The sequence below is a fragment of the Carcharodon carcharias genome, assembly GCF_017639515.1.
Source record: "Carcharodon carcharias isolate sCarCar2 chromosome 38 unlocalized genomic scaffold, sCarCar2.pri SUPER_38_unloc_11, whole genome shotgun sequence".
NCBI lineage: Eukaryota > Metazoa > Chordata > Chondrichthyes > Lamniformes > Lamnidae > Carcharodon > Carcharodon carcharias.
This window is the reverse complement of record NW_024470777.1, coordinates 165836-191500: the sequence shown is the minus strand read 5'-3', so window position 1 is coordinate 191500 and position 25665 is coordinate 165836. Positions and strand designations below refer to the sequence as shown.

At 51.8% G+C, this 25665-nt stretch overlaps 1 protein-coding gene across 2 annotated transcripts in view; it reads left to right on the top strand.

Moving 5' to 3' along the window:
• The window catches only part of cln3 (CLN3 lysosomal/endosomal transmembrane protein, battenin), a 162991-nt gene extending 142859 nt beyond the window's left edge, over positions 1 to 20132 (top strand). The window contains exons 7-13 of one of the 2 annotated variants that reach the window (XM_041182112.1): positions 12412 to 12515; positions 12649 to 12698; positions 13107 to 13175; positions 15877 to 15932; positions 17636 to 17729; positions 18412 to 18552; positions 19996 to 20132. In XM_041182112.1, the coding sequence (XP_041038046.1) occupies positions 12412 to 12515; positions 12649 to 12698; positions 13107 to 13175; positions 15877 to 15932; positions 17636 to 17729; positions 18412 to 18552; positions 19996 to 20115 (634 nt within the window). In that variant the 3' untranslated portion in view covers positions 20116 to 20132. Of the gene's footprint in view, positions 1 to 12411; positions 12516 to 12645; positions 12699 to 13106; positions 13176 to 15876; positions 15933 to 17635; positions 17730 to 18411; positions 18553 to 19995 lie in introns of both variants that reach the window. The other variant, XM_041182111.1, reaches the window with a different exon arrangement.
• The last annotated feature ends 5533 nt before the right edge of the window (positions 20133 to 25665 follow it).

Below are 25665 nucleotides of genomic sequence, written 5' to 3'. Positions count from 1 at the left end.
TCTCTCCCCAGGTTTCGGATGATGTTTTGTTCTCTCTCTCTCTCTCTCTCACACTCCCTCCCTTTCTCACCAGGTTTCGGGAGATGTTTTCTTCTCTCTCTCTCTGTCTCTCACAATCCCTCTCTCTCCCCAGGTTTCGTGTGATGATTTGTTCTCTCTCTCTCTCTCGCTCCCTCAATTTCCCCCTCTCTCTGTCCAGGTTTCTGGTGATGTTTTGTTCTCTCTCTCCCTCACTCTCTCACATTCCCTCTCTCTCTCCCCAGTCTTCGGGTGATGTTTTGTTCTCTCTCTCTCTCTCTCTCACATTCCTTCTCTCTCCAGGTTTCAGGTGATGTTTTGTTTTCTCTTTCTCTCTCTCTCTCTCACATTCCCTCTCTCTCTCTCCAGCTTTCGAGTGATGTTTTGTTCTCTTCCTCTCTCACATTCCCTCTCTCTCTCTCCTGGTTTCAGATGATGTTTAGTTCTCTCCCTCTCTCTGTCACATTCTCTCTCTCCCTCCCCAGGTTTCGGGTGATATTTTGTTCTCTCACTATCTCTGTCACATTCCCTCTCTCTCTCTCCAGGTTTCAGGTGATGTGTTGTTCTCTCCCTCTCTTTCTCTCTCTGTCACATTCCCTCTCTCTCTCTCTCCAGGTTTCGGGTGATGTGTTGTTCTCTCTCTCTCTCTCTCTCTCTGTCACATTCCCTGCTTCTCTCTCCAATTTTCGGGTGATGTGTTCTCTCTGTCTCTCTCTCTCACTCTCTCACACTCCCTCTCTCTCTCCCCAGGTTTCGAGTGATGGTTTCTTCTCTCTCTCTCTCTCTCTTATGTTCCCTCTCTCTCTCCTGAGGTTTCGTGTGATGTTTTGTGTTCTCTCTCTCTCTCACATTCCCTCTCTCTCTCGCCAGGTTTCGGGTAATGTTTTGTTCTCTCTCTATCTCTCTCTCACATTCCCTCTCTCTCTCTCTCCAGGTTTCAGGTGATGTTTTGTTCTCTCTCTCTCTCTCTCACATTCACTCTCTCTCCCCATGATGTTTCGTGTGATTTTTTGTTATCTCTCTCTCTATCGCTCTCTCACTTTCTCCCTCTCTCTGTCCATGTATCGGGTGATGTTTTGTTCTCTCTCTCTCTCTCTCTCACATTCCCTCTCTCTCTCCCCAGGGTTCGGTTGATGTTTTGTTCTCTCTCTCACTTTCTCACGTTCCCTCTCTCTCTCTCTGTCCATGTTTCGGGTGATGTTTTGTTCTCTCTCGCTCTCTCTCTCTCATACACATTCCCTCTCTCTCTCCAGGTTTCGGGTGACGGTTTGTTCTCTGTCTCTCTCTCTCTCTCTTTCTCTCTCTCTCGCATTCCCTCTCTCTCCCCAGGTTCCAGATGATGTCTTGTTCTCTCTCTCTCTCTCTCTCTCTTTCTCTCACATTCCCTCTCTCTCCAGGTTGTGGGTGAAGTTTTGTTCTCTTCCTCTCTCTCTCTCTCTCTCTCTCATTCTCTCACATTCCCTTTCTCTCTCCCCAGGTTTCAGGTGATGTTTTGTTCTCTCTCTGTCTCTCTCCCTCTCTCTCACACATTCCCTCTCTCTCTCACATTCCCTCTGTCTCTCTCTCCAGGTTTCGGGTGATGTTTTGTTCTCTCTCTCTTTCTCTCTCTCACATTCTCTCTCTCTCCCCAGGTTTCGGGTGATGTTTTGTTCTCTTTCTCTCTCTCTCACATTCTCTCTCTCTCCCCAGGTTTCGGGTGATGTGTTGTTCTCTCTCCCTTTCTCTCTCCCTCACATTCTCTCTCTCTCTCCACGTTTCGGGTGATGTTTTGTTCTCTTTCTCTTTCTCTCTCTCTCACATTCTCTCTCTCTCTCCACGTTTCGGGTGATGTTTTGTTATCTCTCTCTCTTTCTCTCTCCTTCTCTCACTTTCCCCCTCTCTCTGTCCTGGTTTCAGGTGATGTTTTGTTTTCTCTCTCTCTCTCTCTCTCTCACATTCCCTCTCTCTCTCTCCCCAGGGTTCGGTTGATGTTTTGTTCTCTCTCTCACTTTCTCACGTTCCCTCTCTCTCTCTCCAGGTTTCGGGTGATGGTTTGTTCTCTCTGTCTCTCTCTCTCACATTCCCTCTCTCTCCCTCTCTCTCCAGGTTTCGGGTGATGTTTTGTTCTCTCTCGCTCTCTCTCTCTCATACACATTCCCTCTCTCTCTCACATTCCCTCTTTCTCCCCAGGTTTCAGGTGATGTTTTGTTCTCTCTCTCACTCTCTGTCTCTCACATTCCCTCTCTCACCCCAGGTTTCGGATGATGTTTTGTTCTCTCTCTCTCTTTCTCACATTCCCTCTCTTTCTCACCAGGTTTCGGGTGATGTTTTGTTCTCTCTCTCTCTCCCTCACATTCCCTCTCTCTCTCCAGGTTTCGGGTGATGTGTTGTTCTCTTTCTCTCTCTCTGTCACATTCCTTCCTTCTTCCTTCTCTCTCCAAATTTCGGGTGATGTGTTGTTCTCTCTCTCTCTCTCACTCTCTCAGACTCCCTCATTTTCTCTCCAGGTTTCTGGTGATGGTTTCTTCTCTCTCTCTCTCTCCCTCTCTCTCACATTCCCTCTCTCTCTCGCCAGGTTTCGAGTGATGTTTTGTTCTCTCTCTATCTCTCTCACACATTCCCTCTCTCTGTCCAGGTTTTGGGTGATGTTTTGTTCTCTCTCTCTCTCACATTCACTCTCTCTCCCCAGGTTTCAGGTGATTTTTTGTTATCTCTCTCTCTCTCTCTGTCGTTCTCTCACTTTCTCCCTCTCTCTGTCCATGTTTCGGGTGATGTTTTGTCCTCTCTCTCTCTCTCTCACATTCCCTCTCTCTCTCCCCAGGGTTCGGTTGATGTTTTGTTCTCTCTCTCACTTTCTCACGTTCCCTCTCTCTCTCTCCAGGTTTCGGGTGATGGTTTGTTCTCTCTGTCTCTCTCTCTCACATTCCCTCTCTCTCCCTCTCTCTCCAGGTTTCGGGTGATGTTTTGTTCTCTTTCGCTCTCTCTCTCTCACACACATTCCCTCTCTCTCTCACATTCCATCTCTCTCCCCAGGTTTCAGGTGATGTTTTGTTCTCTCTCTCACTCTCTCTCTCTCACATTCCCTCTCTCTCCCCAGGTTTCGGATGATGTTTTGTTCTCTCTCTCTCTCTCTCTCTCACACTCCCTCTCTTTCTCACCAGGTTTCGGGTGATGTTTTGTTCTCTCTCTCTCTCTATCACATTCCCTCTCTCTCTCTCCAGGTTTCGGGTGATGTGTTGTTCTCTCTCTCTCTCTCTCTCTCTCTGCCACATTCCCTCTCTCTCTCTCTCCAGGTTTCGGGTGATGTGTTGTTCTCTCTCTCTCTCTCTCTGTCACATTCCCTCCTTCTCTCTTCAAATTTCGGGTGATGTGTTGTTCTCTCTCTCTCTCTCTCTCTCACATTCCCTCTCTCTCTCCCCAGGGTTCGGTTGATGTTTTGTTTTCTCTCTCACTTTCTCACGTTCCCTCTCTCTCTCTCCAGGTTTCATGTGATGGTTTGTTCTCTCTGTCTTTCTCTCTCACATTCCCTCTCTCTCCCTCTCTCTCCAGGTTTCGGGTGATGTTTTGGTCTCTCTCTCTCTCTCTCTCTCATACACATTCCCTCTCTCTCTCACATTCCCTCTCTCTCTCCGGGTTTCGGGTGATGGTTTGTTCTCTTTCTCTCTCTCTCTCTTTCTCTCTCTCTCTCGCAATCCCTCTCTCTCCCCAGGTTCCAGATGATGTGTTGTTCTCTCTCTCTCTCTCTCTCTCTCTCTTTCTCTCACATTCCCTCTCTCTCCAGGTTTTGGGTGAAGTTTTGTTCTCTCTCTCTCTATCTCTCTCACATTCTCTCTCTCTCCCCAGGTTTCAGGTGATGTTTTGTTCTCTCTCTCTTTCTCTCTCTCTCACATTCTCTCTCTCTCTCCACGTTTCGGGTGATGTTTTGTTCTCTCTCTCTCTGACATTCTCCCTCTTTCACTCTCTCTCTCTCTCACATTCTCTCTCTATCTCCCCAGGGTTCGACTGATGTTTTGTTCTCTCTCTCACTTTCCCTCTCTCTCCAGTTTTCGGGTGATGTTTTGTTCTCTCTCTCCCTTTCTCTCTCTCTCACATTCTCTCTCTATCTCCCCAGGGTTCGACTGATGTTTTGTTCTCTCTCTCACTCTCTCACTTTCCCTCTCTCTCCAGGTTTCGGGTGATGTTTTGTTCTATCTCTCTCTCTGTGTCTTTCTCATTCCCTCTCTCTCTCTGTCCAGGTTTCGGGTGATGTTTTGTTCTCTCTCTCTCTCTCTCTGTGACTTTCTCATTCCCTCTCTCTCTCTCTCTCTGTCACATTCCCTCTCTTCCCAAGTTTTGAGTGATGTTTTGTTCTCTTTCACTCTCTCTCTCTCTTTCTCACTCTCAAATTCCCTCTCTCTGTCCAGGTTTCAGATGATGTTTTGTTCTCTCTCTCTCTCTCTTTCTCTCATTCTCTCTCTCTCTCACCATGTTTCAGGTGATGTTTTATTCTCTCTCTCTCTCTCTTTCACATTCCCTCTCTCCCCAGGTTTCGGGTGATGTTTTGTTCTCTCTCTCTCTCTCTCTCTCTCACATTCTCTATCTCCCTCCCCAGGTTTCGGGTGATGTTTTGTTCTCTCTCTCTCTCTGTTACATTCTCTCTCTCCCCAGGTTTCGGTTGCTGTTTTGTTCTCTCTCTCTCTCTGTCACATTCCCTCTCTCCCCAGGTTTCGGTTGATGTTTTGTTCTGTGTCTCTCTCTGTCACATTCCCTCTCTCCCCAGGTTTCGGGTGATGTTTTGTTCTCTCTCTCCCTTTCTCTCTCTCTCACATTCTCTCTCTCTCTCACCAGGTTTCGGGTGATGTTTTGTTTTCTCTCTCTTACTCTCTCACATTCCCTCCCTCTCTCTCCAAGTTTCGGGTGATGTTTTATTCTCTCACTCTCTCTCTCTCACATTCCCTCTCTCTCTCCCCAGGTTTTGGGTGATGATTTGTTTTCTCTCTCTCTTTCTCTCACATTCCCTCTCTCTTTCTCCAGGTTTCGGGTGATGTTTTGTCCTCTCTCTCTCTCTCTCTCTCTCTCAAGTTCCCTCTCTCTCTCCGCAGGTTTTGAGTGATGTTTTGTTCTTTCTCTCACATTCCCTCTCTCCCGCGGTTTTGGATGCTGTTTTTTTTCTCTTTCTCTCTCTCTCTCTCACTTTCCCTCTCTCTCTCCAAGTGTCGGCTGATGCTTTGTTCTCTCTCTCTCTCACAATCCCTCTCACTCTCTCTCCAGGTTTCGGGTGATGTTTTGTTCTCTCTCTCTCTGTGTCTTTCTCATTCCCTCTCTCTCTCTCTCTCTCTCTCCAGGTTTCGGGTGATGTTTTGTTCTCTCTCTCTCTGTGTCTTTCTCATTCCCTCTCTCTCTCTCTCTCTCTCCAGGTTTCGGGTGATGTTTTGTTCTCTCTCTGTGTCTTTCTCAGTCCCTCTCTCTCTCTCTCTCTCTCTCCAGGTTTCGGGTGATGTTTTGTTCTCTCTCTCTCTCTGTGACTTTCTCATTCCCTCTCTCTCTCTCTCTCTCAAGGTTGCGGGTGATGTTTTGTTCTCTCTCTCTCTCTCTCTCTCTGTCACATTCCCTCTCTTCCCAAGTTTCAAGTGATGTTTTGTTCTCTTTCACTCTCTCTCTCTCTTTCTCACTCTCAAATTCCCTCTCTCTTTCCAGGTTTCAGATGATGCTTAGTTCTGCCTCTCTCTCTCTTTCTCTCTCTCTCTCTTTCACATTCCCTCTCTCCCCAGGTTTCGGGTGATGTTTTGTTCTCTTTCTCTCTCTCTCTCTCTCTCACATTCTCTATCTCCCTCCCCAGGTTTTGGGTGATGTTTTGTTCTCTCCCTCTCTCTGTCACATTCCCTCTCTCTCCAGGTTTCGGGTGATGTGTTGTTCTCTCTCTCTCACTCTCTCACATTCCCTCTCTCTCCAGGTTTTGGGTGATGTGTTGTTCTCTCTCTCTCTCTGTCACATTCCCTCTCTCCCCAGGTTTCGGTTGATGTTTTGTTCTGTCTCTCTCTCTGTCACATTCCCTCTCTCTCCAGGTTTCGGGTGATGTGTTGTTCTCTCTCTCTCTCTCTCTGTTACATTCCCTCCCTCTCTCTAAATTTCAGGTGATGTGTTGTACTCTCTCTCTCTCTCGCTCTCACATTCCCTCTCTCTCTCCAGGTTTCGGGTGATGTTTTGTTCTGTCTCTCTGTCCCTCTCACATTCCCTCTCTCTCTCTCCTCAGGTTTCGGGTGATGTTTTGTTCTGTCTCTCTGTCCCTCTCACATTCCCTCTCTCCCCAGGTTTCAGGTGATGTTTTGTTCTCTCTCTCTCTCTCTCTCTCTCTCTCACATTCCCTCTCTCTCTCCCCAGGTTTCAGGTGATGTTTTGTACTCTCTCTCACTCTCTCTCTCTCACATTCCCTCTCTTTCTCACCAGGTTTCGGGTGATGTTTTGTTCTGTCTCTCTGTCCCTCTCACATTCCCTCTCTCCCCAGGTTTCAGGTGATGTTTTGTTCTCTCTCTCTCTCTCTCTCTCACATTCCCTCTCTCTCTCCCCAGGTTTCGGGTGATGTTTTGTCCTCTCTCTCTCTCTCACGTTCCCTCTCTCTCTCCGCAGGTTTTGAGTGATGTTTTCTCTTTCTCTCTCTCACATTCCCTCTCTCCCCAGGTTTTGGATGCTGTTTTTTTTCTCTTTCTCTCTCTCTCTCACTTTCCCTCTCTCTCTCCAAGTGTCGGCTGATGCTTTGTTCTCTCTCTCTCTCACAATCCCTCTCACTCTCTCTCCAGGTTTTGGGTGATGTTTTGTTCTCTCTCTCTCTCTCTCTCTCTGTGACTTTCTCATTCCCTCTCTCTCTCTCTCTCTCTCTCTCAAGGTTGCGGGTGATGTTTTGTTCTCTCTCTCTCTCTCTCTCTCTCTCTGTCACATTCCCTCTCTTCCCAAGTTTCGAGTGATGTTTTGTTCTCTTTCACTCTCTCTCTCTCTTTCTCACTCTCTCACATTCCCTCTCTCTGTCCAGGTTTCAGATGATGTTTAGTTCTCCCTCTCTTTCTCTTTCTCTCTCTCTCTCTTTCACATTCCCTCTCTCCCCAGGTTTCGGGTGATGTTTTGTTCTCTCTCTCTCTCTCTCTCTCTCTCTCACATTCCCTCTCTCTCCAGGTTTCGGGTGATGTGTTGTTCTCTCTCTCTCACTCTCTCACATTCCCTCTCTCTCCAGGTTTTGGGTGATGTGTTGTTCTCTCTCTCTCTCTCTGTCACATTCCCTCTCTCCCCAGGTTTCGGTTGATGTTTTGTTCTGTCTCTCTCTCTGTCACATTCCCTCTCTCTCCAGGTTTCGGGTGATGTGTTGTGCTCTCTCTCTCTCTCTCTGTTACATTCCCTCCCTCTCTCTCTAAATTTCAGGTGATGTGTTGTACTCTCTCTCTCTCTCGCTCTCACATTCCCTCTCTCTCTCCAGGTTTCGGGTGATGTTTTGTTCTGTCTCTCTGTCCCTCTCACATTCCCTCTCTCTCTCCTCAGGTTTCAGGTGATGTTTTGTTCTCTCTCTCTCTCTCTCTCACATTCACTCTCTCTCTCCCCAGGTTTCGGTTGATGTTTTGTTCTCTCTCTCTCATTCTCACAATCCCTCTCTCTCTCTGACACACACATTCCCTCTCTCGCTCTCCAGGTTTCGGGTGATGTTTTGTTCTCTCTCTCCCTCTCTCTCTCTCACATTCTCTCTCTCTCTCTCTCCAGGTTCCGGGTGATGTTTTGTTTTCACTCTCTGTCCCTCTCACATTCACTCTCTCTCTCCCCAGGTTTCGGTTGATGTTTTGTTCTCTCTCTCTCATTCTCACAATCCCTCTCTCTCTCTGACACACACATTCCCTCTCTCGCTCTCCAGGTTTCGGGTGATGTTTTGTTCTCTCTCTCCCTCTCTCTCTCTCACATTCTCTCTCTCTCTCTCTCCAGGTTCCGGGTGATGTTTTGTTTTCTCTCTCTTACTCTCTCACATTCCCTCTCTCTCTCTCCAGGTTTCAGGTGATGTTTTGTTCTCTTTCACTCTCTCTCTTACATTCCCTCGCTCTCTCTCCAAGTTTCGGGTGATGTTTTATTCTCTCACTCGCTCTCTCTCTCGCGTTGCCTCTCTCTCTCCCCAGGTTTTGGGTGATGATTTGTTTTCTCTCTCTCTCTCTTTCTCTCACATTCCCTCTCTCTTTCTCCAGGTTTCGGGTGATGTTTTGTCCTCTCTCTCTCTCTCACGTTCCCTCTCTCTCTCCGCAGGTTTTGAGTGATGTTTTGTTCTTTCTCTCTCTCACATTCCCTCTCTCCCCCGGTTTTGGATGCTGTTTTTTTTCTCTTTCTCTCTCTTTCTCACTTTCCCTCTCTCTCTCCAAGTGTCGGCTGATGCTTTGTTCTCTCTCTCTCTCTCTCTCTCACATTCCCTATCTCTCTCCATGTTTCAGCTGATGTTTTGTTCTCTCTCTCTCACTGTCTCTCTCATTCCCTCTCTCTCTCTCAAGGTTGCAGGTGATGTTTTGTTCTCTCTCTCTCTGTCACATTCCCTCTCTCCCCAAGTTTTGGGTGATGTTTTGTTCTCTTTCGCTCTCTCTCTCTCTTTCTCACTCTCTCACATTCCCTCTCTCTGTCCAGGTTTCAGATGATGTTTAGTTCTCCCTCTCTCTCTCTTTCTCTCTCTCTCTCTCACATTCTCTCTCTCTCTCACCGCGTTTCGGGTGATGTTTTGTTCTCTCTCTCTCTCACATTCCTTCTCTCTCTCCCCAGTTTTTACGTGATGTTTTGTTCTCTCTCTCTGTCTCTCTCTCTCTCACATTCCCTCTCTCCCCAGGTTTCGGGTGATGTTTTGTTCTCTCTCTCTGTCTCTCTCTCTCTCACATTCCCTCTCTCTCCAGGTTTCAGCTGATGTTTTGTTCTCTTTCACTCTCACTCTCTCACGTTCCCTCTCTTTCTCCAGGTTTCGGCTGATGTTTTGTTCTCTCTCTCTCTCACGTTCCCTCTGTGACCCCAGGATTTGGGTGATTTTTTGTTCTTTCTCTCTCTCTATCACATTCCCTCTCTCTCTCTCCATTTTTCAGGTGATGTGTTGTTCTCTCTCTCTCTCTCTCTCTCTCGCTCTCACATTCCCTCTCTCTCTCCAGGTTTCGGGTGATGTTTTCTCTGTCTCTCTCCCTCTCACATTCCCTCTCTCCCCAGGTTTCAGGTGATGTTTTGTTCTCTCTCTCTCTCTCTCACATTCCCTCTCTCCAGCTTTCGGGTGATGTTTTGTTCTCTCTCTCTCTCTCACATTCCCTCTCTCTCTCCCCAGGTTTCGGGTGATGTTTTGTCCTCTCTCTCTCTCTCTCACGTTCCCTCTCTCTCTCCGCAGGTTTTGAATGATGTTTTGTTCTTTGTCTCTCTCACATTCCCTCTTTCCCCACGTTTTGGATGCTGTTTTTTTTCTCTTTCTCTCTCTCTCTCACTTTCCCTCTCTCTCTCCAGGTGTCGGCTGATGCTTTGTTCTCTCTCTCTCTCACAATTCCTCTCACTCTCTCTCCAGGTTTCGGGTGATGTTTTGTTCTCTCTCTCTCTGTGTCTTTCTCATTCCCTCTCTCTCTCTCTCTCCAGGTTTCGGGTGATGTTTTGTTCTCTCTCTCTCTGTGTCTTTCTCATTCCCTCTCTCTCTCAAGGTTGCGGGTGATGTTTTGTTCTCTCTCTCTCTCTCTGTGTCTTTCTCATTCCCTCTCTCTCTCTCTCTCAAGGTTGCGGGTGATGTTTTGTTCTCTCTCTCTCTCTGTCACATTCCCTGTCTCCCCAAGTTTCGACTGATGTTTTGTTCTCTTTCACTCTCTCTCTCTCTTTCTCACTCTCTCACATTCCCTCTCTCTGTCCAGGTTTCAGATGATGTTTAGTTCTCCCTCTCTCTCTCTTTCTCTCATTCTCTCTCTCTCTCACCACGTTTCGGGTGATGTTTTGTTCTCTCTCTCTCTTTCACATTCCCTCTCTCCCCAGGTTTCGGGTGATGTTTTGTTCTCTCTCTCTCTCTCTCGCCTTCTCTCTCTCCCTCCCCAGGTTTCGGGTGATGTTTTGTTCTCTCCCTCTCTCTGTCACATTCCCTCTCTCTCCAGGTTTCGGGTGATGTGTTGTTCTCTCTCTCTCTCACTCTCTCACATTCCCTCTCTCTCTCCCCAGGTTTCGGTTGATGTTTTGTTCTCTCTCTCACATTCTCACGATCCCTCTCTCTTTCTGACACACACATTCCCTCTCTCTCTCTCCAGGTTTCGGGTGATGATTTATTCTCTCTGTCTCTCTCTCTCACATTCCCTCCCTCTCTCTCTCTCTCTCTCTCCAGGTTTTCGGTGATGTTTTATTCTCTCTCACTCTCTCACACACATTCCCTCTCTCTCTCACATTCCCTCTCTCTCTCTCTCCAGGTTTCGGATGATGGTTTGTTCTCTCTCTCTCTCTCTCTCAATCTCTTTCTCTCTCTCTCTCGCATTCCCTCTCTCTCCCCAGGTTCCAGATGATGTTTTGTTCTCTCTCTCTCTCTCTTTTTCTCACATTCCCTCTCTCTCTCCCCAGGTTTCATGTGATGTTTTGTTCTCTCTCTCACACATTCCCACTCTCTCTCTCACATTCCCTCTCTCTCTCTCTCTCTCCAGGTTTCGGGTGATGTTTTGTTCTCTCTCTCTCTCTCTCTTTCTCTCTCGCGCATTCCCTCTCTCTCCTCAGGTTCCAGATGATGTTTTGTTCTCTCTCTCTCTCTCTTTCTCTTACATTCCCTCTCTGTCCAGGTTTTGGGTGAAGTTTTGTTCTCTTTCTCTCTCTCTCTCTCTCTCTCTCTCTCTTTCTCTCACATTCCCTCTCTCTTCCCCAGGTTTCGGGTGATGTTTTGTTCTCCCTCTCACTCTCTCACATTCCCTCTCTCTCCTCAGTGTTCGGCTGATGTTTTATTCTCTCTCACTCTCTCACACACATTCCCTCTCTCTCTCACATTCCCTCTCTCTCTCTCTCCAGGTTTCGGATGATGGTTTGTTCTCTCTCTCTCTCTCTCTCTCTCAATCTCTTTCTCTCTCTCTCTCGCATTCCCTCTCTCTCCCCAGGTTCCAGATGATGTTTTGTTCTCTCTCTCTCTCTCTTTTTCTCACATTCCCTCTCTCTCTCCCCAGGTTTCATGTGATGTTTTGTTCTCTCTCTCACACATTCCCACTCTCTCTCTCACATTCCCTCTCTCTCTCTCTCTCTCCAGGTTTCGGGTGATGTTTTGTTCTCTCTCTCTCTCTCTCTTTCTCTCTCGCGCATTCCCTCTCTCTCCTCAGGTTCCAGATGATGTTTTGTTCTCTCTCTCTCTCTCTTTCTCTTACATTCCCTCTCTGTCCAGGTTTTGGGTGAAGTTTTGTTCTCTTTCTCTCTCTCTCTCTCTCTCTCTCTCTTTCTCTCACATTCCCTCTCTCTTCCCCAGGTTTCGGGTGATGTTTTGTTCTCCCTCTCACTCTCTCACATTCCCTCTCTCTCCTCAGTGTTCGGCTGATGTTTTGTTCTCTCTCTCTCTCTCTCTCTTTCTCTCAAATTCTCTCTCTCTCTCCCCAGGTTTCGGGTGATGTTTTGTTCTCTCTCTCTCTCTCTCACACATTCCCTCTCTCTCTCACATTCCCTCTCTCTCTCCCCAGGTTTCGGGTGATGTTTTGTTATCTCTCTCTCTTTCTTTCTCACTCTCCCACTTTCCCCCTCTCTCTGTCCCGGTTTCAGGTGATATTTTGTTCTCTCTCTCTCTCGCTCTCTCACATTCCCTCTCTGTCTCCCCAGGGTTCGACTGATGTTTTGTTCTCCCTCTCACGTTCCCTCTCTCTCCAGGTTTCGGATGATGTTTTGTTCTCTCTCTCTCTCTTTCTCAAGGTTTCAGGTGATGTTTTGTTCTCTCTCTCTCGCTCTCTCTCTCACATTCCCTCTCTCTCTCCAGGTTTCAGGTGATGTTTGTTCTGTCTCTCTCTCCCTCTCACATTCCCTCTCTCCCATGTGTTCAGGTGATGTTTTTTTCTCTCTTTCTCTCTCCCTCTCTCACATTCCCTCTCTCTCTCCCCAGGTTTCGGGTGATGTTTTGACCTCTCTCTCTCTCTCACGTTCCCTCTCTCTCTCCGCAGGTTTTGAGTGATGTTTTGTTCTTTCTCTCTCTCACTTTCCCTCTCTCTCTCCAGGTGTCGGCTGATGCTTTGTTCTCTCTCTCTCTGTCTCTCTCATTCCCTCTCTCTCTCTCTCTCATTCAAGGTTGCAGGTGATGTTTTGTTCTCTCTCTCTGTCACATTCCCTCTCTCCCCAGGTTTTGGATGCTGTTTTTTTTCTCGGAGGGCGAGGGGGGTAGACGGATACCCCCCCCCCCCCCGCTAATTTGCCTCAGTTCCCCTCACCCCTCTCGATCTCACCTCTCCGGAACCTTCTCTCCCATCGACACAGTTACTTCTCCCTCCTGGTGAAACCTCCCATTCTGTCCGACTGGAACCTTCAGCCTCCACCCAGAGCCCAGGAGTGTCAGCCCATCATCCAACCTCGCAGTCCTGGCAAGTATAACTAGCATCCAACCCCTCGTACCCCCGGGGAGAGTCGGTGCCCGGACCCCGGGGGAGAGTCTGTACCCGTGGGGAGAATATCTTGTCTTCAAGCTTGAAGTAATTTGTATTTTTCTATCAGCAGAGGTGACAGAATCAAGACTGACTTTACGAAAGAAAGTAGTTATTATCCGGGTATGGAAACATTTTGAATGATAATGTTTTTGGCAGAGAATTAATGCAATTACACTATCGGGGTAGTGTAGAGGGAGCTCTGTATTGTATCTGTCCCTGGGAATGCTCGATGCTGACACTGTGTATAAATTGGGGAGGGGGTTACACTGTCAGGGTAGTGTAGAGCGAGCTCTGTATTGTAAATGTCTCTGGGAGTGCTGGATGCTCACACTGGGTATAAAGTGCGGAGGGGGTTACACTGTCGGGGTAGTGTAGAGCGAGCTCTGTATTGTAAATGTCTCTGGGAGTGCTCGATGCTGACACTGGGAATAAAGTGGGGAGGGGGTTACACTGTCAGTGTAGTGTAGAGGGTGTTCTGTATTGTACCTGTCCTTACTAATTTATTCATTGTTTCGGACTCTCACACAGAGCTTACTTAAATACATGCTTCCCTTGGGACTGGTATATTTTGCTGAATACTTTATTAACCAAGGACTGGTGAGTACAAATTTTCTCCTTACCCTTCACCAGGTCACTTGACTTAGTTAATAGTTTAGCCAAAACCCAATAGGGACCCAAGCCCCAGAGTCTGGAGTGACACACAGCTCCTGCACTGTGGGAGAGCCGCGCTGTCGGAGGGTCAGTACTGAGGGAGCACCGCACTGTCGGAGGGTCAGCGCTGAGGGAGTGCCGCACTGTCGGAGGGTCAGTACTGAGGGAGAGCCGCACTGTCGGGGGGTCAGTGCTGAGGGAGAGCCGCACTGTCGGAGGGTCAGTGCTGAGGGAGAGCCGCACTGTCGGAGGGTCAGTGCTGAGTGAGAGCCGCACTGTCGGAGGGTCAGTGCTGAGGGAGCGCCGCACTGTCGGAGGGTCAGTGCTGAGGGAGTACCGCACTGTCGGAGGGTCAGCGCTGAGGGAGTGCCGCACTGTCGGAGGGTCAGTACTGAGGGAGAGCCGCACTGTCGGGGGGTCAGTGCTGAGGGAGAGCCGCACTGTCGGAGGGTCAGTGCTGAGGGAGAGCCGCACTGTCGGAGGGTCAGTGCTGAGTGAGAGCCGCACTGTCGGAGGGTCAGTGCTGAGGGAGCGCCGCACTGTCGGAGAGTCAGTGCTGAGGGAGTACCGCACTGTCGGAGGGTCAGTGCTGAGGGAGAGCCGCACTGTCGGAGGGTCAGTGCTGAGGGAGAGCCGCACTGTCGGAGGGTCAGTGCTGAGGGAGCGCCGCACTGTCGGAGGGTCAGTACTGAGGGAGTACCGCACTGTCGGAGGGTCAGTGCTGAGGGAGAGCCGCACTGTCGGAGGGTCAGTGCTGAGGGAGAGCCGCACTGTCGGATGGTCAGCGCTGAGGGAGAGCCGCACTGTCGGAGGGTCAGTACTGAGGGAGAGCCGCACTGTAGGGGGGTCAGCGGTGAGTGACCTCACTATGAAAACAATCCCTGATTGGCTGCTTTGGAGATGTCCTGCGGTCAGAACAATATCGTATCGGAGAACATCTGAAAAAACTAGAGGGGCTGAATGGCTAGCACCAACTAACCAATCTCCCTTTCCTCTCTCCCTCTCTCTCCCTCCAATTAAAACTCACCCTAACTCTTACCCGTCCTCCTGCTTCTGCAACTGACTGTCTCCCTCTGTCTCTCTCTCCCTCTCTCTGTCTGTCTCTCTCTTCCTCTATCTGTCTGTCTCTTTCTCCCTCTGTCTGTCTGTCTCTTTCTCCCTCTGTCTGTCTGTCTCTCTCTCCCTCTCTCTGTCTGTCTCTTTCTCCCTCTCTCTGTCTGTCTCTTTCTCCCTCTGTCTGTCTGTCTCTCTCTCCCTCTGTCTGTCTCTTCTCCCTCTCTCTCTCTGTCTCTTTCTCCCTCTGTCTGTCTGCCTCTTTCTCCCTCTGTCTGTCTGCCTCTTTCTCCCTCTGTCTGTCTGTCTCTCTCTCCCTCTGTCTGTCTGTCTCTTTCTCCCTCTGTCTGTCTCTTTCTCCCTCTGTCTGTCTGTCTCTTTCTTCCTCTGTCTGTCTGTCTCTTTCTTCCTCTCTCTGTCTGTCTCTTTCTCCCTCTGTCTGTCTGTCTCTCTCTCCCTCTGTCTGTCTGTCTCTTTCTCCCTCTGTCTGTCTGTCTCTCTCTCCCTCTCTCTGTCTGTCTCTTCTCCCTCTCTCTGTCTGTCTCTTTCTCCCTCTGTCTGTCTGTCTCTTTCTCCCTCTGTCTGTCTGTCTCTCTCTCCCTCTCTCTGTCTGTCTCTTTCTCCCTCTGTCTGTCTGTCTCTTTCTCCCTCTGTTGTCTGTCTCTCTCTCCCTCTGTCTGTCTGTCTCTCTCTCCCTCTGTCTGTCTGTCTCTTTCTCCCTCTGTCTGTCTGTCTCTCTCTCCCTCTGTCTGTCTGTCTCTTTCTCCCTCTCTCTGTCTGTCTCTTTCTCCCTCTCTCTGTCTGTCTCTTTCTCCCTCTGTCTGTCTGTCTCTCTCTCCCTCTGTCTGTCTGTCTCTTTCTCCCTCTGTCTGTCTCTCTCCCTCTCTCTGTCTGTCTCTTTCTCCCTCTCTGTGTCTGTCTCTCTCTCCCTCTGTCTGTCTGTCTCTCTCTCCCTCTGTCTCTCTCTCTCTCTCCCTTTGTCTGTCTGTCTCTCTCTCCCTCTCTCTGTCTGTCTCTTCTCCCTTTCTCTGTCTGTCTCTTTCTCCCTCTGTCTGTCTGTCTCTCTCTCCCTCTGTCTGTCTGTCTCTCTCTCCCTCTGTCTGTCTGTCTCTTTCTCCCTCTGTCTGTCTGTCTCTCTCTCCCTCTGTCTGTCTGTCTCTCTCTCCCTCTGTCTGTCTGTCTCTTTCTCCCTCTGTCTGTCTGTCTCTTTCTCCCTCTGTCTGTCTGTCTCTCTCTCCCTCTCTCTGTCTGTCTCTCTCTCCCTCTGTCTGTCTGTCTCTCTCTCCCTCTGTCTCTCTCTCTCTCTCCCTTTGTCTGTCTGTCTCTCTCTCCCTCTGTCTGTCTGTCTCTCTCATCCTCCGTCTTTCTGTCTCTCTCCCTCTGGGTCTCTTCCTCATTCTCTCTCTCTGTCTTTCTGTCTCTCTCTGCCTCCCCGTCTCTCTCTCTCTCTCACTCTCTCTCTCTCTCTTTCTCCCTCTGTCTCTCCCTTTCTCCCTCTGTCTCTCCCGCTGTCTCTCTCTGTCTCTCTCTCTGTCTCTCTCCCTGTCTCTCTCTCTCTCTCTCTCTCTGTTACACACTTCTCTCCCTACCCCAGTTTGAACTACTCTATTTTAGGAACACGCTGTTTGATCATGACAGTCAGTATCGCTGGTAAGTGACCGTCTGATCTTAAAATCTCTGAAAAGTAGCATTCAGCACAGATAGGGACAGTAACTCCGACTCTGCCTGGGGTACTGAGTGAGAGCCTCACTGTGGGAGGGTCAGTGCTGAGGGAGTGCCGCACTGTCGGAGGGTCAGTGCTGAGGGAGCGCCGCACTGTCGGAGGGTCAGCGCTGAAGCAGAGCCGCACTGTCGGAGGGTCAGTGCTGAGGGAGCGCCGCACTGTCGGAGGGTCAGTGCTGAGGGAGAGCCGCACTGTCGGAGGGTCAGTGCTGAGGGAGTGCCGCACTGTCGGAGGGTCAGTGCTGAGGGAGAGCCGCACTGTCGGAGGGTCAGTACTGAGGGAGAGCCGCACTGTCGGAGGGTCAGTGCTGAGGGAGCGCCGCACTGTCGGAGGGTCGGTGCTGAGGGAGAGCCGCACTGTCGGAGGGTCAGTGCTGAGGGAGAGCCGCACTGTCGGAGGGTCAGTGCTGAGGGAGCGCCGCACTGTCGGAGGGTCAGCGCTGAAGCAGAGCCGCACTGTCGGAGGGTCAGTGCTGAGGGAGAGCCGCACTGTCGGAGGGCCAGTGCTGAGGGAGAGCCGCACTGTCGGAGGGTCAGTACTGAGGGAGAGCCGCACTGTCGGAGGGTCAGTGCTGAGGGAGAGCCGCACTGTCGGAGGGTCAGTACTGAGGGAGAGCCGCACTGTCGGAGGGTCAGTGCTGAGGGAGCGCCGCACTGTGGGAGGGTCAGTGCTGAGGGAGAGCCGCACTGTGGGAGGGTCAGTGCTGAGGGAGAGCCGCACTGTGGGAGGGTCAGTGCTGAGGGAGAGCCGCACTGTGGGAGGGTCAGTGCTGAGGGAGAGCCGCACTGTCGGAGGGTCAGTGCTGAGGGAGAGCCGCACTGTCGGAGGGTCAGTGCTGAGGGAGCGCCGCACTGTCGGAGGGTCAGTACTGAGGGAGAGCCGCACTGTCGGAGGGTCAGTGCTGAGGGAGAGCCGCACTGTCGGAGGGTCAGAGCTGAGGGAGAGCCGCACTGTCGGAGGGTCAGTGCTGAGGGAGTGCCGCACTGTCGGAGGGTCAGTGGTGAGGGAGAGCCGCACTGTCGGAGGGTCAGTGCTGAGGGAGAGCCGCACTGTCGGACGGTCAGCATTTGGTCGTTCTGGTGTCCGGTTTCTCTCTGGTGTAGGGTGGCGGGGGAGGGGGGGGGGTATAGGGGGAAATCACTCCGAGGGATGAGGGCCTTTGGATCACCTCAGCCTACCCTCGGGAGAAGTGACGAGGGACGCATGTGACTGTCCCTTGTAAGCCCGGCCGGTGATGCCCTCTCCTCTCCTCTCGAGCTCATTCCTGGGCCTCGTGGGTCATGGGATTGGGACTCAAAGGTTACCCGGCGCTGTCGGGAACCTGTCCCCACTCCCTCCGGATGCGGACCCCTCTCCCAGTGAGGAGCTGTCTCCATGCTTGCCGCTACACACGTCTCGGTCCAAATGCAAGACTGCCCTCTAGACTCGCGCCATGTTATCCCCTCGCTCCGCAGTGTGGGTGGGACAGCTCCCGGACCCCCCTTTAACCCTTTCTGAGCCAGGCCTTGATACTACAGCACCCCACTCCCCCACCCCCCACTCCCCCACCTCCTCCCATGGGCAGGACTCTCCCCAGGGATGATTCCAAGCTGTTCCCTCCCTCAGAGCGTTGTTCCTCCTGCTTCCCCAGGTACCAGGCCCTGTATCAGTTCGGAGTTTTCATCTCCAGATCGTCAGCCAATTGCTTTCGTCTCCGTAAAATCTGGATTCTCGCACTGTTACAGGTAACAGAATATTTACCTCACTCCGTATCTAACCCCGTGCTGTACCTGTCCTGGGAGTGTTTGATGGGGACAGTGTAGAGGGTGATTTACGCTGTATCTAACCCCGTGCTGTACCTGTCCTGGGAGTGTTTGATGGGGACGGTGTAGAGGAAGCTTTACTCTGTATCTAACCCCGTGCTGTACCTGTCCTGGGAGTGTTTGATGGGGACAGTGTAGAGGAGGTTTACTCTGTATCTAACCCCATGCTGTACCTGTCCTGGGAGTGTTTGATGGGGACGTCTTAAAGGGAGATTTAATCTTTATCTAACCCCGCGATGTACCTGTCCTGGGAGTGTTTGATGGGGACGGTGTAGAGGCAGCTTTACTCTGTATCTAACCCCGTGCTGTACCTGTCCTGGGAGTGTTTGATGGGGACAGTGTAGAGGGAGATTTACTCTGTATCTAACCCCGTGCTGTACCTGTCCTGGGAGTGTTTCATGGGGACGCTGTAGAGGGAGATTTACTCTGTATCTAACCCCGTGCTGTACCTGTCCTGGGAGTGTTTGATGGGGACGGTGTAGAGGGAGATTTACTCTGTATCTAACCCTGTGCTGTACCTGTCCTGGGAGTGTTTGATGGGGACAGTGTAGAGGGAGATTTACTCTGTATCTAACCCCGTGCTTTACCTGTGTTCCTCCTGCAGGTGTTGATTCTGTCTGTTCTCTCCTTTGATGTCTGGTTTTGTTTCATTCCGAGTATCTGGATTGTATTCTTTATAATTCTGTGCGAGGGTCTACTTGGAGGAGCTGGATATGTGAACACCTTCAGGAATATCAGCCTTGAGGTGAGTAACTGTCCAGTGACCCCTGGGTTAGAGAGAGAGAGAGAGGAAATCAGCCAGGGTTCCTGCTCCTGATCACTGTCCAGTGATCCCTGGGTTAGAGAGAGAGGAGAAATCAGCCAGGGTTCCTGCTCCTGATCCCTGTCCAGTGATCCCTGGGTTAGAGAGAGAGAGAGAGAGTGGAAATCAGCCAGGGTTCCTGCTCCTGATCACTGTCCAGTGATCCCTGGGTTAGTGGGAGAGAGAGAGGGGAAATCAGCCAGGGTTCCTGCTCCTGATCACTGTCCAGTGATCCCTGGGTTAGAGAGAGAGAGAGGGGAAATCAGCCAGGGTTCGTGCTCCTGATCACTGTCCAGTGATCCCTGGGTTAGAGAGAGAGGGGAAATCAGCCAGGGTTCCTGCTCCTGATCACTGTCCAGTGATCCCTGGGTTAGAGAGAGAGGGGAAATCAGCCAGGGTTCCTGCTCCTGATCACTGTCCAGTGATCCCTGGGTTAGAGAGAGAGAGAGAGGGGAAATCAGCCAGGGTTCCTGCTCCTGATCCCTGTCCAGTGATCCCTGGGTTAGAGAGAGAGAGAGAGGGGAAATCAGCCAGGGTTCCTGCTCCTGATCACTGTCCAGTGATCCCTGGGTTAGAGAGAGAGAGCGGAAATCAGCCAGGGTTCCTGCTCCTGATCACTGTCCAGTGATCCCTGGGTTAGAGAGAGAGAGGAAATCAGCCAGGGTTCCTGCTCCTGATCACTGTCCAGTGATCCCTGGGTTATAGAGAGAGAGAGAGAGAGAGAGAGGAAATCTGCCAGGGTTCCTGCTCCTGATCACTGTCCGGTGACCCCTGGGTTAGAGAGAGAGAGAGGGGGGAAATCAGCCAGGGTTCCTGCTCCTGATCACTGTCCGGTGACCCCTGGGTTAGAGAGAGAGAGAGGGGGGAAATCAGCCAGGGTTCCTGCTCCTGATCACTGTCCGGTGATCCCTGGGTTAGAGAGAGAGAGAGAGGGGAAATCAGCCCAAGTTTTTATGCCAGAATTGTCCAAGAGGCAAGTTAGGCCACATCTGGAGAACTGTGCCCTTATGCTGGTCCACTGCGCGACAGGAGTGACAGGATCGAGGGAGAAGTGAGAGAGTAAGCTGCGTGGAGGATACCAAGGGTCGTCGGGCCCTGTTGAGCGAGCGGGCCGCAAGTTGGCGCACGGCCCTCTGACCCTCGGAAGTGTCAGGGCCCTCCCCGCGCTCCTGAGAGTGAGGAGGTTAAAGGTCCCTGTTCGGAGGGACTTGGGGTCGGGTGCATGGGGGGAGACGGGGAGACAGGAAATTAGTAGCCAGCGGCCAGCGAGTCATTGCGGGGGGTGGGGGGAGGGCGAATGTAGGCCCGAGGAGGGCGGTTGGGGGGGGGCGGGGGGTTGGGGTTTGGGGTTTTTCTCACTCCCGCCCCCTTTGTCCCCGGCTGCAGGTCCCGGAGGAGGAGCGAGAGTTTGCCATGGGAGCGGCGAGCATGGCCGACACGCTGGGGATCGCCCTTTCCGGAGCCTTGGCCGTGCCCTTTCACAATTGGCTGTGTCGCCTGGACTGAGGGTGGGGCACCTTCCGCACCCCCTCCCCCACCCCCCCCCCCCCCCCCCCCTGTCCCCTCCCCTCCCCTCCCCCCGCGTCTCCTCCCCGAGTTTCCTGCGACTGTTTGGAGAGGGTGGTAGGGGGAGGGGCTGCGTTTGCATTCCTGCCGGAAAAGAGTCAATCATTTCCATGGTTTTGGCGGCCATTTTGTCTCCCTTGGGGGGGGGTTGGTGGCCATTTTGTCTCCCTTGGGGGTCTTTGTTGGCCATTTTGTCTCCCTTGGGGGGGGTTGGTGGCCATTTTGTCTCCCTTGGGGGTCTTTGTTGGCCATTTTGTCTCCCTTGGGGGGTTTGTTGGCCATTTTGTCTCCCTGGGGGGGTTGGTGGCCATTTTGTCTCCAGGGGGGTGGGTGGGGGGGGGTGGTTGGTGGCCATTTTGTCTCCCTGGGGGAGTTGGTGTCCATTTTGTCTCCCTTGGGGGGTTTGGTGTCCATTTTGTCTCCCTTGGGGGGGTTTGTTGGCCATTTTGTCTCCCTTGGGGGGGTTGGTGGCCAGTTTGTCTCCCTGGGGGGGGTTGGTGGCCATTTTGTCTCCAGGGGGGTGGGTGGGGTGGGGGGGGGGGGTGGTTGGTGGCCATTTTGTCTCCCTGGGGGTGTTGGTGTCCATTTTGTCTCCCTTGGGGGGTTTGTTGGCCATTTTGTCTCCCTTGGGGGGGTTTGTTGGCCATTTTGTCTCCCTGGGGGGTGGGTGGGGGAGGGGGGGGGTGGTTGGTGGCCATTTTGTCTCCCTGGGGGAGTTGGTGTCCATTTTGTCTCCCTTGGGGGGTTTGTTGGCCATTTTGTCTCCCTTGGGGGGGTTGGTGGCCAGTTTGTCTCCCTGGGGGTGTTGGTGTCCATTTTGTCTCCCTTGGGGGGTTGGTGGCCATTTTGTCTCCCTGGGGGTGTTGGTGTCCATTTTGTCTCCCTTGGGGGGTTGGTGGCCATTTTGTCTCCCTGGGGGTGTTGGTGTCCATTTTGTCTCCCTTGGGGGGTTGGTGGCCATTTTGTCTCCCTGGGGGTGTTGGTGTCCAGTTTGTCTCCCTTGGGGGGGTTGGTGGCCATTTTGGTGGAGGGACAGGTAGCATTGAGGAGGCGGGGAGGCCGCAGAAGGATTTGGACAGGTTAGGAGAATGGGGCAAAGAAGTGGCAGATGGAATACAACGTGGGCAAGTGTGAGGTCAGGCACTTTGGTAGGAAGAATAGAGGCATAGACTATTTTCTAAATGGGGAGAGAATTCAGAAATCTGGAGTGCAAAGGGACTTGGGAGTCCTGGTCCAGGATTCTCTTAAGGTTAACTTGCAGGTTGAGTCGGTAGTTAGGGAGGCAAATGCAATGTTGGCATTTATTTCGAGAGGACTAGAATATAAAAGCAAGGATGTGCCGCTGAGGCTTTATAAGGCTCTGGTCAGACCACGTTTCGAATATTGTGAGCAATTTTGGGCCCCGTATCTCAGGAAGGATGTTCTGGTCCTGGAGACGGTCCAGAGGAGGTTCACGAGAACGATCCCAGGAATGAAAGGCTTAACATATGAGGAAGGTTTGAGGACTCTGGGTCTATACTCGATGGAGTTTAGAAGGATGAGGGGGGGATCTGATTGAAACTTACAGAATACTGAAAGGCCTGGATAGAGTGGGACGTGGGGAAGATGTTCCCATTAGTAGGAGAGACTAGGACCCGAGGGCACAGCCTCAGAGTAAAGGGAAGACCTTTTAGAACAGAGATGAGGAGAAACTCTTTAGCCAGAGAGTGGTGAATGTGGCACTGTTAGGGAGGGAGTTCCAGGATTTTGTCCCGTGTGGTGTAGGTACACCCACGGCGCTGTTAGGGAGGGAGTTCCAGGATTTTGTCCCCGTGTGGTGTAGGTACACCCACGGCGCTGTTAGGGAGGGAGTTCCAGGACTTTGAGGCAATAGGTGCAATCCAATTTCTATCAGTACCCCCACAGCCAACTTGAGGTAGGGTAACCTTAGAGGGTTAATTTATTTGCACACACTCAAATGCAAGTGGAGGGTCACAATGTTCCCTTGCCTGTGCCCCCGTACAGTAAAAGAGGGATGGAGAAAAATTATTATTGCCTCTGGGTTCACGGTCCAGAAACAAAGTCCTTCACAGAGGTCGGCAGGTTGAAAGCTGATGCTGGATAATTCACCTTTCCAGTACAGTTGACTTCCCCAATGAGATAGGCACGCAGAGATGAATCAGTCTTGTGGACAATGGTATACAAATTCTAGTAAGTACAGTGCAGATGGGACCAGGCATTCAAACCTGGATGGAGACCCTTCTCTGTGTGCGGCTTGTGGATGCAGACCGAGCTTTGCAGCTCCGTAAGGCAGTGTTAAACCAGCTGGCGCCCGCCTCTCCTCTAGGGCTTTGTCATAGGGTGTTGGGTCCGGTTGTCTGGGTCCCTGACATTGTTAATGGTCCAACCATTAAGTCTTAAAGGGAGGTTGCTTTCCTAGCCCCCGAGCAGACGAATTGGCTGGGGTTGGCTAGGCCTGGATCATGAAATGTAGATGGCCTATGTACGATTCTCTTTATGAATTTGGTCTCTGCAGCCCAGGGGTTGCCAGGGGCCGGTGGGGGTGGGGGAATGGTGGTGCAGGGGGTCTTTAAGGCCCTGTCAGAGATAAGGAGGTGGGATTCGCTACCCGATTCGATCCTAAGGTAACAGACAGCATCGTTTCGGCCATTTTAAGAAGAGAAAGATCTTTGTCCACTTCTGAAACTTGCAGGAGTTAACCACGAGGATATATTATATTTATATATATCCTTTTTTCTAATTATGAAAATGGTTATTGTCCAAGATACAGTGACTGTGACAAAGGAAAAGACAACATCTCGATTGTAACATTCTCATCTGTGTTTTCAAATCCCTCCATGGCCCTCGTTCCCCCTCCCTATCTCTGTAAACTCCTCCAGCCCCTACACCCCTCCCTATCTCTGTAACCTCCTCCAGCCCCTACAACCCTCCCTATCTCTGTAACCTCCTCCAGCCCCTACAACCCTCCCTATCTCTGTAACCTCCTCCAGCCCCTACAACCCTCCCTATCTCTGTAACCTCCTCCAGCCCCTACAACTCTCCCTATCTCTGTAACCTCCTCCAGCCCCTACAACCCTCCCTATCTCTGTAACCTCCTCCAGCCCCTGCACCCCTCCCTATCTCTGTAACCTCCTCCAGCACCTACAACCCTCCCTATCTCTGTAACCTCCTCCAGCCCCTACAACTCTCCCTATCTCTGTAACCTCCTCCAGCCCCTACAACCCTCCCTATCTTTGTAACCTCCTCCAGCCCCTACACCCCTCCCTATCTCTGTAACCTCCTCCAGCCCCTACAATCTTCCCTATCTCTGCAACCTCCTCCAGCCCCTACAACTCTACCTATCTCTGTAACCTCCTCCAGCCCCTACACCCCTCCCTATGTCTGTAACCTCCTCCAGCCCCTACACCCCTCCCTATCTCTGTAACCTCCTCCAGCCCCTACACCCCTCCCTATCTCTGTAACCTCCTCCAGCCCCTACACCCCTCCCTATCTCTGTAACCTCCTCCAGCCCCTACACCCCTCCCTATCTCTGTAACCTCCTCCAGCCCCTACAACTCTCCCTATCTCTGTAACCTCCTCCAGCCCCTACAACCCTCCCTATCTTTGTAACCTCCTCCAGCCCCTACACCCCTCCCTATCTCTGTAACCTCCACCAGCCCCTACACACCTCCCTATCTCTGTAACCTCCTCCAGCCCCTACAATCCTCCCTATCTCTGCAACCTCCTCCAGCCCCTACAACCGTCTTTATCTCTGTAACCTCCTCCAGCCCCTACACCCCTCCCTATGTCTGTAACCTCCTCCAGCCCCTATACCCCTCCCTATCTCTGTAACCCCCTCCAGCCCCTACACCACTCCCTATCTCTGTAACCTCCTCCAGCCCCTACACCCCTCCCTATCTCTGTAACCTCCTCCAGCCCCTACACCCCTCCCTATCTCTGTAACCTCCTCCAGCCCCTACACCCCTCCCTATCTCTGTAACCTCCTCCAGCCCCTACACACCTCCCTATCTCTGTAACCTCCTCCAGCCCCTACACCCCTCCCTATCTCTGTAACCTCCTCCAGCCCCTACACCCCTCCCTATCTCTGTAACCTCCTCCAGCCCCTACACCCCTCCCTATCTCTGTAACCTCCTCCAGCCCCTACACCCCTCCCTATCTCTGTAACCTCCTCCAGCCCCTACAACCCTCTATCTCTATAACCTCCTCCAGCCCCTACAACCCTCTATCTCTGTAACCTCCTCCAGCCCCTACACCCCTCCCTATCTCCGTAACCTCCTCCAGCCCCTACACCCCTCCCTATCTCTGTAACCTCCTCCAGCCCCTACACCCCTCCCTATCTCTGTAACCTCCTCCAGCCCCTACACCCCTCCCTATCTCTGTAACCTCCTCCAGCCCCTACACGCCTCCCTATCTCTGTAACCTCCTCCAGCCCCTACACCCCTCCCTATCTCTGTAACCTCTTCCTGTCCCTGCAACCCTCCCTATCTCTGTAACCTCCTCCAGCCCCTACAACCCTCTATCTCTGTAACCTCCTCCAGCCCCTACACCCCTCCCTATCTCTGTAACCTCCTCCAGCCCCTACAACCCTCCCTATCTCTGTAACCCCCTCCAGCCCTCCCTATCTCTGTAACCTCTTCCAGCCCCTACAACCCTCCCTCTCTCTGTCACCTCCTACAACCCTCCGAGATCTCTCCTCTCCTCCGATTCCCGCCTCTCGAGCATTCCCCGATTCCCATCGCTCCACCATTGGCAGCCGGACCTTCAGCTGCCTGGGGAGGGGGTCCTAAGCTCTGGAATTCCCACCCTGAGCCCCTCCTCTCAAATTTCTCTCTCTCCTCCTTTAAGAAGCTTCTTAATGCCGACCTCTGTCCCTAATCTCTCCTCTTAGATTCTGTTCCAGCGTCCTTCCTGCCCTTGGGGATGCTTTACTCCAGGTGCTAAATAAATGCAGGATATTGTTGGTGGTCCATTGGGATTGACTCATGGGTCAGAACCGGACTGTCAGGAGGTGTTAATATCCCCTGGTGGGGGCAGGTTGTGGGGGGTGGGGAGGGATACGGAGGGGGAAATAGACAAGTGATGGACAAACCCACCCCTCCCCCCTCCTGTAGGCCTCAGGCCTGAGTGGACACCTCCCTCCTAACAACCCCCACCCCTAGTTAACAAGACGGCCAGAATGGATGCCATTCCTAGTCATATTTAATCATCGCTTACTAATCTGGAATCTCATCTCGTTCGATTAAAGATTGATGATGTGATTGTTGAGATTGTGCCCCCGTCTCATTTTCTCCAACGTCTAGAGTTTGGATTTTAAACACCAGAGGACGCAAACCCCAGGAGGGCCATGCCGCAGACCCAGAGAGGGCCGGGCCGTGGGCCCAGGGAGGCCCGGGCAGGACAGACTAGCTCCCTCGCCTCCCGGTTGCAGCCGTCCCAGAATGGGAGCACCAGGCTCAATCGGCACTCTCCTCTCGTGCGGTATAAATTGTT